The sequence below is a fragment of the Culex quinquefasciatus genome, chromosome 3 (assembly GCF_015732765.1).
Source record: "Culex quinquefasciatus strain JHB chromosome 3, VPISU_Cqui_1.0_pri_paternal, whole genome shotgun sequence".
NCBI classification, from domain to species: Eukaryota; Metazoa; Arthropoda; class Insecta; order Diptera; family Culicidae; genus Culex; species Culex quinquefasciatus.
Window position 1 is genome coordinate 127,124,102 of NC_051863.1, and position 12,221 is coordinate 127,136,322.

At 36.0% G+C, this 12,221-nt stretch overlaps 1 protein-coding gene across 6 annotated transcripts in view; it reads left to right on the forward strand.

Moving 5' to 3' along the window:
- The window catches only part of LOC6049317 (calcium-binding protein E63-1), a 199,168-nt gene that overhangs the window by 49,302 nt on the left and 137,645 nt on the right, over nt 1-12,221 (forward strand). Inside the window, exon 1 of one of the 6 annotated variants that reach the window (XM_038264045.1) lies at nt 6,931-7,470. The exons of 4 other annotated variants lie outside the window; for them this stretch is intronic. In XM_038264045.1, the coding sequence (XP_038119973.1) occupies nt 7,158-7,470 (313 nt within the window). In that variant the 5' untranslated portion in view covers nt 6,931-7,157. Of the gene's footprint in view, nt 1-6,930; nt 7,471-12,221 lie in introns of those variants that run through there. One more of the 6 variants, XM_038264046.1, reaches the window with a different exon arrangement.

The window sequence follows — 12,221 nt, forward strand, 5'->3', positions numbered from 1 at the left end:
TTGACTTAAGCCGGATAAATGTCCGATGTTTGCATAAATATTGGATAATTATGCACAGATGGACAGGGCAAAAGAAACCGAAAAGCTACGATATCTTACATGTTGTATGAAACATCGGTAGACAAGCTACTACAAACAAGTATATCTCGAGCCACAAAATATATGCGCCAGCATTCTCGCGCCAGTACTCGAAGCTCAACTTGACTACTTATCGACTTGGCGACGAAGCGTCGAAAATCGATGCAGTATGATTTTTTTGGCGATTTTTCCGATTAAAATGCATGCTGAATCGACATATTTACGAAGATGGAAATGACGTCTAGCCATAAAGTAAAACCTATACTTTCTTTAGTAAGAAAGGCAATAATACAGATTTTTGAATTTTCACTTCCCTTTTTTCTATGGACAGCTTCCAAATTTGTATGGTGAATGATATGGACAAACAGATGATTCAAAGTAGCTCAGGCCCCCTTCCCCCTAGAACGTGACATACTATATGGATAACGCCATAAGGAACACGATGCAAAATGAGTTCCAAAATTGGGAACCTCAAACAAAGTGTTCAAATTTCATTGTACCTACGAGTTTCAACTACAAACCATGGTGAAGCTCCAGCGTGTCCAAAACAAGGTACTCAAAATGGATTTGAATGTTCCTGGCTGGACAAAATCAAGTGAGGTTCATGAATTAGCAGAAGTATAAATATAGGATCAGAAGATTCGAGAGAAATGTTTGAAATTCAGGGAAAAGTGTACTATTTCTGAATAACCCTTGATTCAAGGATTGGTTTAGTTTATTGTAAGTTTAAGTTAGTTTTAGGTTAGGTTATGTTTTCTTAATGTAATTATTATAAGAAAGATTCAATAAAGTTGTTCGTGGTTCCCATTTTCATGAACGCTTCTTCTCGATTTTCGGAACCCATTTTTCTCTGTGAAGGCAACCAAAAAATTTCAGCCAGATTTTAAAAATCAAAAATTTAAATCTGAAAAAGGCTCATTTTGTAGACGATTGCACATAAAGACAAAACAAAAATCTATCAAATTTTCATCGAGATTCCATATGAATGGAATGAACATTTCCCTACAGTACGTATAACTTTTAACGAAGGTTACTAATATACAAGGTGCTTTAAAAAAATTGTTTACATCTTATGACTTTATGCAAAAATAGTTTTTCAGCTAAAAACAAATATTTAGTTGGATCGAATAAGTAACATTGAATAAGTAAATATTTAAACATGCATCGATTAAAAAGTTTAGTTTACACATTTAGATTTTTTTAACTATAGATATTAATTTAAAAGCTCTACCCAAAACCAACCCTAGTGCGGTCATCAAGGTGGTAAATTGCGCACCGCAACTTCAAGAAGCAATTCCTTAGCCGATGGCCGCCGCCACGCTACGAATAGCGCACAGCCATGACTTCCGGTGGCACCGCGGACGGACTAATACGAGCGCTACCGCCTCCGGAAGTTGTACTCTGTGCCGGACCCAGGGTAATTTGATTCCTACAACCAAATCCGGCGGCTTACGAGAATGGTGCGAACGCCATGTGTGCGCGAAGGCTTGTCCGGTATTGGAGCGTTTTACGACCCATGGCGTGTCGAGCTATCTTTCAGAATTTTGATTGGGATTGTGTGGGATTGGCCGCTTTAATGGTTACTGACCAAATTTGTTTAGTCCAGAAATTTAAATTCAAAACTTCAGATTTAATAAGTTATCTTCGTAACAATGGAGCAATTTTGCTCGAATCTTTTCAACTCAAAATGATGTTCAAATAGCCCGCTCCGGCAAACAACTACTTTTCCCAAACGAAGAAAGCAATTAGTTCTCTCGTCTCGTCTTCGTCCGGTTTCCGGTCATCACTAACAAGCTTCCCTTGAAGCTTCCCAAAGTTCCGAAAGACTGACAAACGAACCATCAAAGTGTGAATCATCCCCCGTTCAGCTCAAGTCTTTATGTTTCGCTTCATGAAATCGATCTGGTTGAGACGTTTTCTGTGTTCTTTATTTTATGATTCCATCGACAATTGTGAAGGTCATCAGATATGCCTTTGAAAGGTAAACTCTTGATAAGAAAAAAAAAGGTGTGACGATGTTATCAATTCGCTCGACATCTGATTGTATCACTGCTTTTTTTTGTTTTGTTGAGTAAAAAAGTGAAACGTTTGATTCGATCTATTTTGCTGCTCTTTCCCTCTTTTCAGGTCATCCTTTGTTGTAAAATAATGCAAAAAAATTTATCAAAGGAAACAAAACCAAATGTATTCTGATTTCAAGAAAAAGCTCGTTTGACCGAAAATTGATTCCATTTCGGATGGAAGACGTGTACATGACAAGTTGCAACAGATGCCACAGAAGTAGCACCAGATGATTAATTGGCCTTTAATTAGCCCAATCTGGTTGTTTAGCGTGCATCACGTGTCCACAATCGTGCTCGTGTCACACGTGTCAGCGCAGTTGGTGCTAAAACCCCCTCCAAGATAAAAGTAATTTCAACGAAAAGTGTACACCACAAAAAAAAACAAAAATGTAAAGCTCCTCCACCATAAAGTTGCCAAACAAATTGTGCAAAGTGACGTGATTCCTGTGGTGGCGTGGTGCAAGATAAGGGCATCCCACAATTTACATACAACAGCGAATCATATTCCACCTGCCATCACCGGAGAAAAAAAAAGAAAAATAGCTCCAAACGAGGAGCGAACCCACGAGCACGAGCGAGGAAAAAAGGCATCACGATCTGATAACAGGTTGCGTTTTGGTTCCGTCTTATCGTCGCGTCGCGGTCAGCCAGAACTCTTTGGTGTTGTGAGGGAAGCCTTGATTTTTGGGCGAGCAAGTCAAGTTGGGACTGTTTTGTAGGGTGGGTATGGTCGAATAAGGCATGGTGGTGCTGGGTTTTGACAAAATACTGAGGTCGAATTTATTATTTTTTAAATCTTTGGTTTATACGATGGGGTTTATCCTATTATTAGTTGCTATATTGTTGCTATTGTTGGGCCAAGCTTCCGTGGCCATGAGGTCACGGGTTTCGCCTTGTAAGTGGAAGGTGATGGGTTCGATTCCTGTCTGGCTTGGCAAAGTCAGATCCCTTCAAAGAGTAAATCTGCTCACTGGGAATACTAACCGGTAGGAGATGGGTTTCGTCTAGCGGCGAGCTGGATTTTCAATCCAGAGGTCGTGAGTTCGATTCTCGTACCGGGATGAGCCTTGATTTTAAATTTTTGAAAATATTTTTTTCGAAAAGATCGGAAAATTTCACGAATGTTTCATATTTTAACATTGTAAATCGGACCATTAGTTGCTGAGACATCGACATTAGAAACTGGTGGGCTGTTTGAGTGAGATATCAACATCAATTTTCTTGTTTTTAAACCTTTGCATGGCAATATCTCAGCAACTAAGGGTCGTATCAACAAAGTCCGAGAAAGCAAGATATAGAGAAGTTTCTCAGCTTTTTCAAAATATTCTTTTCAAAGGTGGGCAAACATGAGCACTAATATCAAAAAATGAAAAACTGCGACTATTTTCAAAAAAATTACCTAAATATGGTTATAACTTGAAAACGCTGCACTTTATCAAAAATTCACTAAAGCACATTTTGATTGCAAATTTGATTTTACATCGAAAAAAGAAGTTGAAAAATTTTTGCGACCAATATACGATTTTTTGAAAAAAATCTGTATTGATTAAAAAAATCATAACTCGGTCAAAATTTTTTTGCCCATTCTGGAAATTTCTGAAAAGTTGGCATTTAATGTCCTCTAAAACATATAAAAAAAAATTAAAAATAGTATTTTTTTGCAAACCAAGTTTTAATGACAAAAGTTAAATAAAAAATCACCAATTTTTTTTTACCTTAAATCATTTTTTTTTTCAATGTAGTCCATATCCATACCTACAACTTTGCCGAAGATGCCAAATCGATCAAAAAATTCCTTCAAAAGATACAGATTTTTGAATTTTTATACATCATTTTTGTATGGCCAGCTGCCAAATTTGTATGGAAAATTATATGGACAAACTAATGATGCAAAATGGCTTCTTTGGGGATACCGAAGGCACCAAAAAAGTTTCAGCCGAATTAAAAAATACAAAAATTAAAATTTAAGAAAAAAGACCGATTTCGTAGAGAATTGCTCATTTGATAAAAAAATATAATAAATCTTAAAGCATTCATTAATATTTTCAAACAGTTTGCAACTAGATCAAATCTTCAAAATTTCAGGCATCGATTTTTGTACTTTTTACCTGTGACCAAGTAAGCCGGCATATATTTCAAAAGGTCAAATATTAAATATTACGCTTTTTTGAAATGTTAGAGTTCATTCCGAAATTCGGAAAGATCATAAAATTTCACAAATGTTTCATTTTCACTTTTAAAATAGGACCATTAGTTTCTGAAATATTATAGTACTAAAAAATAAGCCTTTTGTCTGGATGAAATTTTAATTTTCTTGTTTCTTTTATTCGAAACCAGATTGTTTTTATTGGAAATGCTCTTGACTTTTTGCAAAAAAAAAAAAAAAAACATATTTTCTGGCATGGACAATCATAGACATTATATAAAAAAAATCAAATAGCTTACATTTTTCAATTAAAATTAAACTTTCAGTGGCTATATTTTGAAAACAGTACACTTTATCAAAAAAAATGTTTGTTTGCAAATTTCATTTTACATAAAGCCGTTGCAAATATTTTTCAAAGTTTGTGTTGCCCTCTCCCCTTCAATATCAGCTTGAATAATCAGGGGGCAAAAAAAAACTTTTCGACAAAAAAAAACCGAAAATCAGTTGAAATGCATTTTCCTGCGTTTATAATCACGTTTAACTCCTTTGAAGACATTTTCATGAATTAAAAATGTACAGTCCCAAGAAAAGTTCAGTTTTTTCGCGAAAAAAAAATTACGTCAATACATCGAAATTTTGAAAACTAATGATTGGAAAGCAACTGGACGCGTGTAAAATGCATTTTATAACACTTTTTTCATCCAAATGTTGAAACCTAGGCTTGTAATTACACCCCCCCCCCCCCTTCCCTTCACCCTATACTTTGGTCAGAACCGAGGGAAATAAGGAAATAAACTTCAAAAACTAACTTAATCCACCTATGTGGTCGGAGCCTTCCTCACTCATTACCAACAATGGGTTATATGATGGGGTTGGATACCATTTCACTTATGTGGCCATATCTCGACAGGGTTGCCAGATCTTCAATGTTTTGGACTCGTTGGAAATGTTTTTTGATAACCTAACCAACGATGGGTCGGATGGTGGATCCGGACATAGTTTTCATTCATATAAGTGAGATCCGGATATATGTGAAAACACATTTTTATATATAACTTTTGAACTACTTATCGAAACTTCAAACAATTCAATAGCGTTGTATGGGACCCTAAATCAAGTCGAATGCAACCGGTTTGATCAAAATCGGTCCAGCCAGTGCTGAGAAAACTTGGCAAGAATTTTGAGAACATACACATACATACACACACACATACACAAGCACACTGACATTTGTTCAGTTTTTAATTCTGAGTCGATAGGTATACATGAATATAGGACTACGAGCTGTTTTTCAAAAGTTCATTTTTCGAGCAGGATCCTTATCTCAGTGAGGAAGGCAAAACGTGAAATTTTCTGATCTTTCCGATAAAATAATTTCAAAATTTTAAACTCAAGACTTCCATTTACATCTTTAGACCTTATCGAGGATTAGACTTGAATTTAAGGGGTTACATACATGTAAATCGGCAAAAATTTCAGAGGTTGGTTTGAGCACACACTTAAACTTTTTTTAAATCTGTTTTAAGGGCATTAAAAAAATATTTTCAACTATTATCAAAATAAATTTGAAGACCTTTGGTTGTATAATTGCCGAGATATAGATATTTGAAGTTAGCAGTTTCAAAAAACGGGTGGCACGATATCTCAACACTGCTTTGACCAAATCGGTTCAAAATTTTGGTGAAGCCTCGTTAAACCAATCCTGTGTGCATAACGAAGCCCGATTTTCAAAAAAAAATATTTGAAAAAAAGATAAAAATATTCCTGTGTTTTTCATATAAAAAATCGTCAGTTTTTGATTTTTGTATTTTTTTAAAATGCAAAATTTCAAAATAGGGCTTCGACATGCACACGAAATATGTCTTGCAAGTCTTCACCTCAAATTTCAGCCAGTTTGGTCCATCCCATCTCGAGATATCATGGCACCCGTAAATCAACTCGGCGTTTAGAGAAAAACGCTCACAAAGTTTGACAGTTCGCTTTGCGCATGGCAAAATTTTGAGCGTAAATCATCTCTTACTCAGTTTAATCATGGAATATCTTCATGAAACTTTCAGGAGTGATTGAAAATCATATTTCAAGTGGATTGAATAAATTTTCTGAAACATGAAATTTCGTGATTTTCTACATGTATGTATCCTCTTAAATATATTTATCTTTTCGATCAGAAAATTTCACGAAAGCATTATTTTTCGACATTGAAAATCGGATCATAAGTATCTCAATTCGCATTTGAATGCTGTTAACAATTTGAGTGACCAAAAATCCATATTTCCCGTTCCTTTTTCTATTTGTACAGCTGAACCTCAACATCCAGAGGGCCATTTTTTAAGACTTAAAAAAACTCTGAACGATTCGAAAAAAATACCCTCGCAGATTCCCAACATTCGATTTCAATCCTGAGAAATTTAGTAATAACCGTAATAAATCGTGCAGATTTGGTGATTTGGGAATATTACGAAATATTTATTAAACAGTTTCAACAAATAGTTTTGTAATTTATTTATTTTCGTATGAGTTTTTCTTTAATCTGATTATTCGAAAGATGAATCAATATCAAATGATATTTTTGAAGATTAAAATTATTCAATATACTAAATATGATACTAAACATATCGATTACCCACCCTACAAACGGCTCCCAACGATCATCTAATGTAGCTGCGGTTGTTTTAAAAGCAAAACAACACACAGAACCCATCGTGCAAAAGACCTCCAAAGTGCCCCAATCAGAGGCTGTCCTGTGTTTATGATAACGTCCATCGCAACGTATCGTCGTCATCGTCTGCGGCCTATCTTAAGATAAGGAAAACCCCTCCCGAGAGAAGCGCCAACCACCTTCGAGCGACGACCATCAGTTGAGTGTAGCAATGAGTGAAGCCGAGTCTCGATCCGGTCCGGAGCCGGAAGTTCCCATGCAAGAGGGTTCTCCACCACCGGCCGGTCCAGCCAAACGGGTTATTGATACAAACCTGCTGATGGCCAGGGCCATCCGCGAGGGAACTCCCCCAAAGGCCACCTCCGAGGTCGAGCCCGCACCCGACGGTGTCAAGGTGGAAAAGGAAGCGGCCACGACCCCCAGCGGAGACGAGCAACCACCGAAGCAAAAGCTCAAAAAGCGCATCGTCATCCGGCGGATCGTCAGGAAGAAGAAGGTGGTGCCCAAGAAGGACGAAAAGTTCTGTGAGTGTTCATCACGCGTTTGAGCGTTTTGCTAATCCGGGTTAAGTTGTTAAGTGTTGGACACGGACTCTGTGACGCAAACTTGCAGGTTGCGCGTACGAAGACTTAGGGGGAGAGGGGGTAATATGCACCCCCGGGGCAAAATGCACCCCCTGCTTTTCTCGGTATTTGGAAGAATTTTTCGGGGGGAAAATCATAGAAATTGGAAGCTTAACACTGCTAAACCATGCTGGAAAAATTTGAGCATCGTGGTATAAAAACAGCTTAAGTTATTTGCAAAACTGTAAAATGTTGTGTTTTCATCTAATTTTCATTGAACTTTCATTATGATTTTTGGACAATTTAAAAAGCATTTATTGTTATTCTAAGTGTTGAGGTATATATTTTTTGCCATAATCTTCATTATTCTGAAGATAGAGGAGTCCAAAAACATAAAAAAAATGCACTTTTAATTAAATTTTCTGCAAAAACCGTGGTCGGGGCAAAATGCACTGCTGTGAAGCTCCTTTGTAAAAACAGCGGTGTCATCTAGTGGTGACTAGTGAAAACTGCTTTTACCCGGTGCATTTTGCCCCATTGTTGCGGTGCATTTTGCCCCGTTGTTGTAGTGCATTTTGCCCCAATGTTGTGGTGCATATTGCCCCGCATGGTTGTTTGAAAGTAATCAAAAATATTTTTAAAAATCTGTTATTTTTAAACAATTTTGAGGTTTTTAATGACTTTTTTCACTTAGATGACGTTGAATAATAGTTATTTATGAACATCTAACGGAATTCTTTTACAGAAATGCTGTTATGGTTGAGAAATCACAGTTTTTTCTTAGGGGGTGCATATTACCCCCTGTCCCCCTATCATGATGTGTTAATCGCCTGTTATCAGATCGCCGTGTTTTTACCTCGTTAGTGACTATTGCATCCTCTTCCCTGCGTCTGGAACGAGACTTCATACGACGGATTTAGAGACGGAGACGCAACACAATATGGAGAACTAGGAAACTGAACAACAAGGATGCCTCTTGTACAATCTAGAAAAGAATCTCAGCAGGCTTATTACATGTGGGCCCATCAATATATCGTTTAGCATTATCAAAATTTAGTCTTTATATTGTATCCAGCTAGTTTTTTTCAATCCTTTAATATTTTTTATTGAAGGATTATTTATCTCAACTTTTCTTGCGTGTGCTTGCCAAATCAACCGTATGACCGCAATACGATAACTGTTAAAATGTATGCATATAAATAAGTGTATTACATTGTTTCGCTTTCTTTTGTTGCGAAGAATGTCGTAAATTTCTTGTTTTCAGCTTTCTTTTTTCTCCCTGAGAGCAAGTCACCGACGAAAACAACGAAAACACCACCCGCTAGCAAACGTCCTTGCACGCACGCCCGCACGAACTCACGTAAACAAATTCCTTCGGTCAAGGCTGCGAGGGTCCCGACGGCAGGGGCCCACAAACAATTTTGCACTCGCTTGGCCACTAATTAACTTTCTGCCTTAATTTATCTCCTCGTTTCTCCCGAAACTTGCTCTGGGCAATCAATTCAGATGATTTTGTGAAAGGTGAAAACTTTTAAGTTTTGCAATTTGGCAATTTAGCTAACAGTAATGCGTGAAGAACAAAAGTATTGGTAACCTCATAAGTTTGTTTATTTCATCAGAAAGGTCGCCACCTTTCCTAGCATTACCTTGGCCTCCCACAAACTATTGATAAACTCACGTTTGTCGGGAGGAAAAAATATTGCGGCGATTCCACCGACAACCAAAAAAAAACAACAACCACATAAACACTAATATAGAACAATGAACTTTGGTTTCGTGACTAGTCGAGCGTGTGTTATTTTGTGAGTGTGTGCAAAAAAATCAACGCTTAAAACATCCTGTAAAAAAAGCTTGGCCAAATGACTTGTTGGGCAGGAATCAGGATCAGGGCAGGAAGGATGTGAGGTGGAAATTATAAGCTCAATAGCAAGGAAACAACAACATCACAGCGTGACTGGTTGGTTTTAAAAAGTGGCGATAAATTGTTGATAACACATTTTGGGTAGAAGAAGGAGAAAGCATGGTAGTTCAAGGATTTAAATCATCTCAGATGTAAAACTCAAAATACCGTAAACTGGGGTGCCTTTGATAGCCCGGGGTGACTTTGATAGGTTTTTCAAATGCCCGTCAAATTAGTATCTAAACATTATTGAGAATTTTGAGTATGTAAGCATTGAGGGATAGCTTATTATCGAACATATATGCCAAAATGTGACTGTTACATTGGATGTATCAAAATGAGTGGCCAAATCAAATTTCTATCAATGTAACCCCGGGCTATCAAAGTCACCCCAGTTTACGGTAGCAAGCAAATCACATCAATTTTTTTTAAGATTGCTAGACGAGAATTCTTACAATTAAGTAAATTTGATACACTTTTTATAAAATTGGCTGTTTTGCGTACATTTTCATGAGAGTTTTATGGCCTATCTAAAATCTAAAATCTCTTTACTTAGAAAATTGCACTTGGGTAATTCTCTACCAACTCACACGAAATCGGAAAAAGTTGCTCAGACCCCTCTTCGATTTGCGTGAAATTTTGTTCTAAAGGGTAACTTTTGTCCCTGATCACGAATCCGAGGTCCGTTTTTTGATATCTCGTGACGGATGGGCGGTACGACCCCTTCCATTTTTGAACATGCGAAAAAAGAGGTGTTTTTCAACAATTTGCAGCCTGAAACGGTGATGAGATAGAAATTTGGTGTCAAAGGGACTTTTATGTAAAATTAGACGCCCAATTTGATGGCCAACTCAGAATTCTGAAAAAACGTATTTTTCATTAAAAAAAACACTAAAAAAGTTTTAAAAATCCTCCCATTTTACGATATTTGAAAATTTGGAACATGTCATTTTAAGGGAAATTTAATGTACTTTTTAAATCTACTTTGACCCAGAAGAGTAATTTTTTCATTTAGAACAAAATTTTTCATTTTAAAATTTCGTGTTTTTTTCTAATTTTGCAAAAATATTTTTTAGAGTGTAATAATACTCTACAAAGTTGTAGGGCAGACAATTAAAAATAATTTATATACAAACATAAGGGGTTTGCTTATAAACATCACGAGTTATCACGATTTTACGAAAAAAAAAACTTTTGAAAAAGTTACTTTTTGCGTTTCTCATTGTTTCGTCGTCCGTGTCTGTCGCGGGTGACGATGAACGGTCATGATCGACGACGACCAACTTTTTCAAAACTTTTTTTTCGTAAAGTCGCGTGCGATAACACGTGATAACCCTGCAAAGTTAGAAAAAACATGAAATTTTAAAATGAAAAATTTTGCTCGTTCAAATAGTACAATAGTAACAAATAATATAATTATCAGTTGACTAATTTGAAAGTCAATGTTTGTCCATGTGGATTTTTCGGCTTTTTATCATTTTAAGAAACCAAGCGCATCCATTTAATCAAACATTTTTTTAATAAACCCATGGAGGCGCTTGATTTCTTAGGATGATTCCGTAGCATTTTGATGTATTACTTTTAAATTAATTAAATTTTGTAGATTGGTGCAACCCAGAAAAATCAATGTTAATCAGCACTCACAGACTTTCAAAATGTTTGAAAGTTTATCATTTATTTCCTGTAAGATTTTAAACTGAAGCGTTTACTGACATCAACTTCAAAAATGCCGTGTTTTGTCATGCTTTCTAAACACAGTAAAAAACATGGTAATATTAAAACTGGGAATGAGTACATTTTTTATTTCAGAAAATATGTGATATTTGTGTAAAGTAAAAATCCAATTTACTATCATTAAGAGGTGAAATAGAGCCTTTCTTACAATATGTCGAAGTAAATTCGACAAAAAAGTTGGTGCTATTAATTGTTCAGTAACATAATGTTACTTATCACTGAGAATAAGTTTTACGAGCGGTTTTCCAATGATGGAAGGCACAACTTTTTAAAAACCCGATACAGACATCACACAAGTATTTCGGAAAAAGAGCTCTCAAAAATTCGGTTTTGAGTTTCGGTTTTTGGGCCAAAATACAATCGAAAGAGCGCATCGAAACCTTTAAGTCATGATAGAGCAATTCCAGCTCTAAACAGGAATTTTTTAGGTACTTTTTTTTCGACCCTCTCCGATTTCAATGAAATTTTGTAGACATGTTATCCTAGGCATATATAAGCCATTTTTGTGTATATGGAGCCAGTTACACTCGATAATGACATTTTAGAAGGGCGTAAGTGTTTTAAATATTTATGTATTTCGTAATTTAAATATTGCTGTATTTCGAAGCCGTTGCGTCGTATCAAAAAGTGGTCAAAGACAAACTTGTAGGAAATTTTACGGGCTTTCCGAAAAAAAATACACTGAAAAAAAAACACTCCACATTAATGTCAAATTTGAAGGTGAGCCCACGATTTTTTTTCGTTCAAAATTTTTGTGAAAATAGCCTAAGATGTAACAAAAAGACTCACGAAAAATACAAGATGGAGCAACTCACCTAAAAAAAAAAAATCATTTACTAAAACTGTTTTTTTGAAAAGTGCTCTAAACATCAAAATTTTCAAAAACCGAATACGGGAATCGATTTTCCAGACAATTTTACATAAAAGTCTCCATATTGACCATTGTCCTAAGTCCAATCCTTGTGAAGTTACAGCGGTTTTAAAAATAAAAATGTGGACAAAATAGGTTTTTTGATGGTTTTTGGCAATTTATATATGACCGACTTGATTTTTCAGTCTCGAAAATATTTTTACCGGA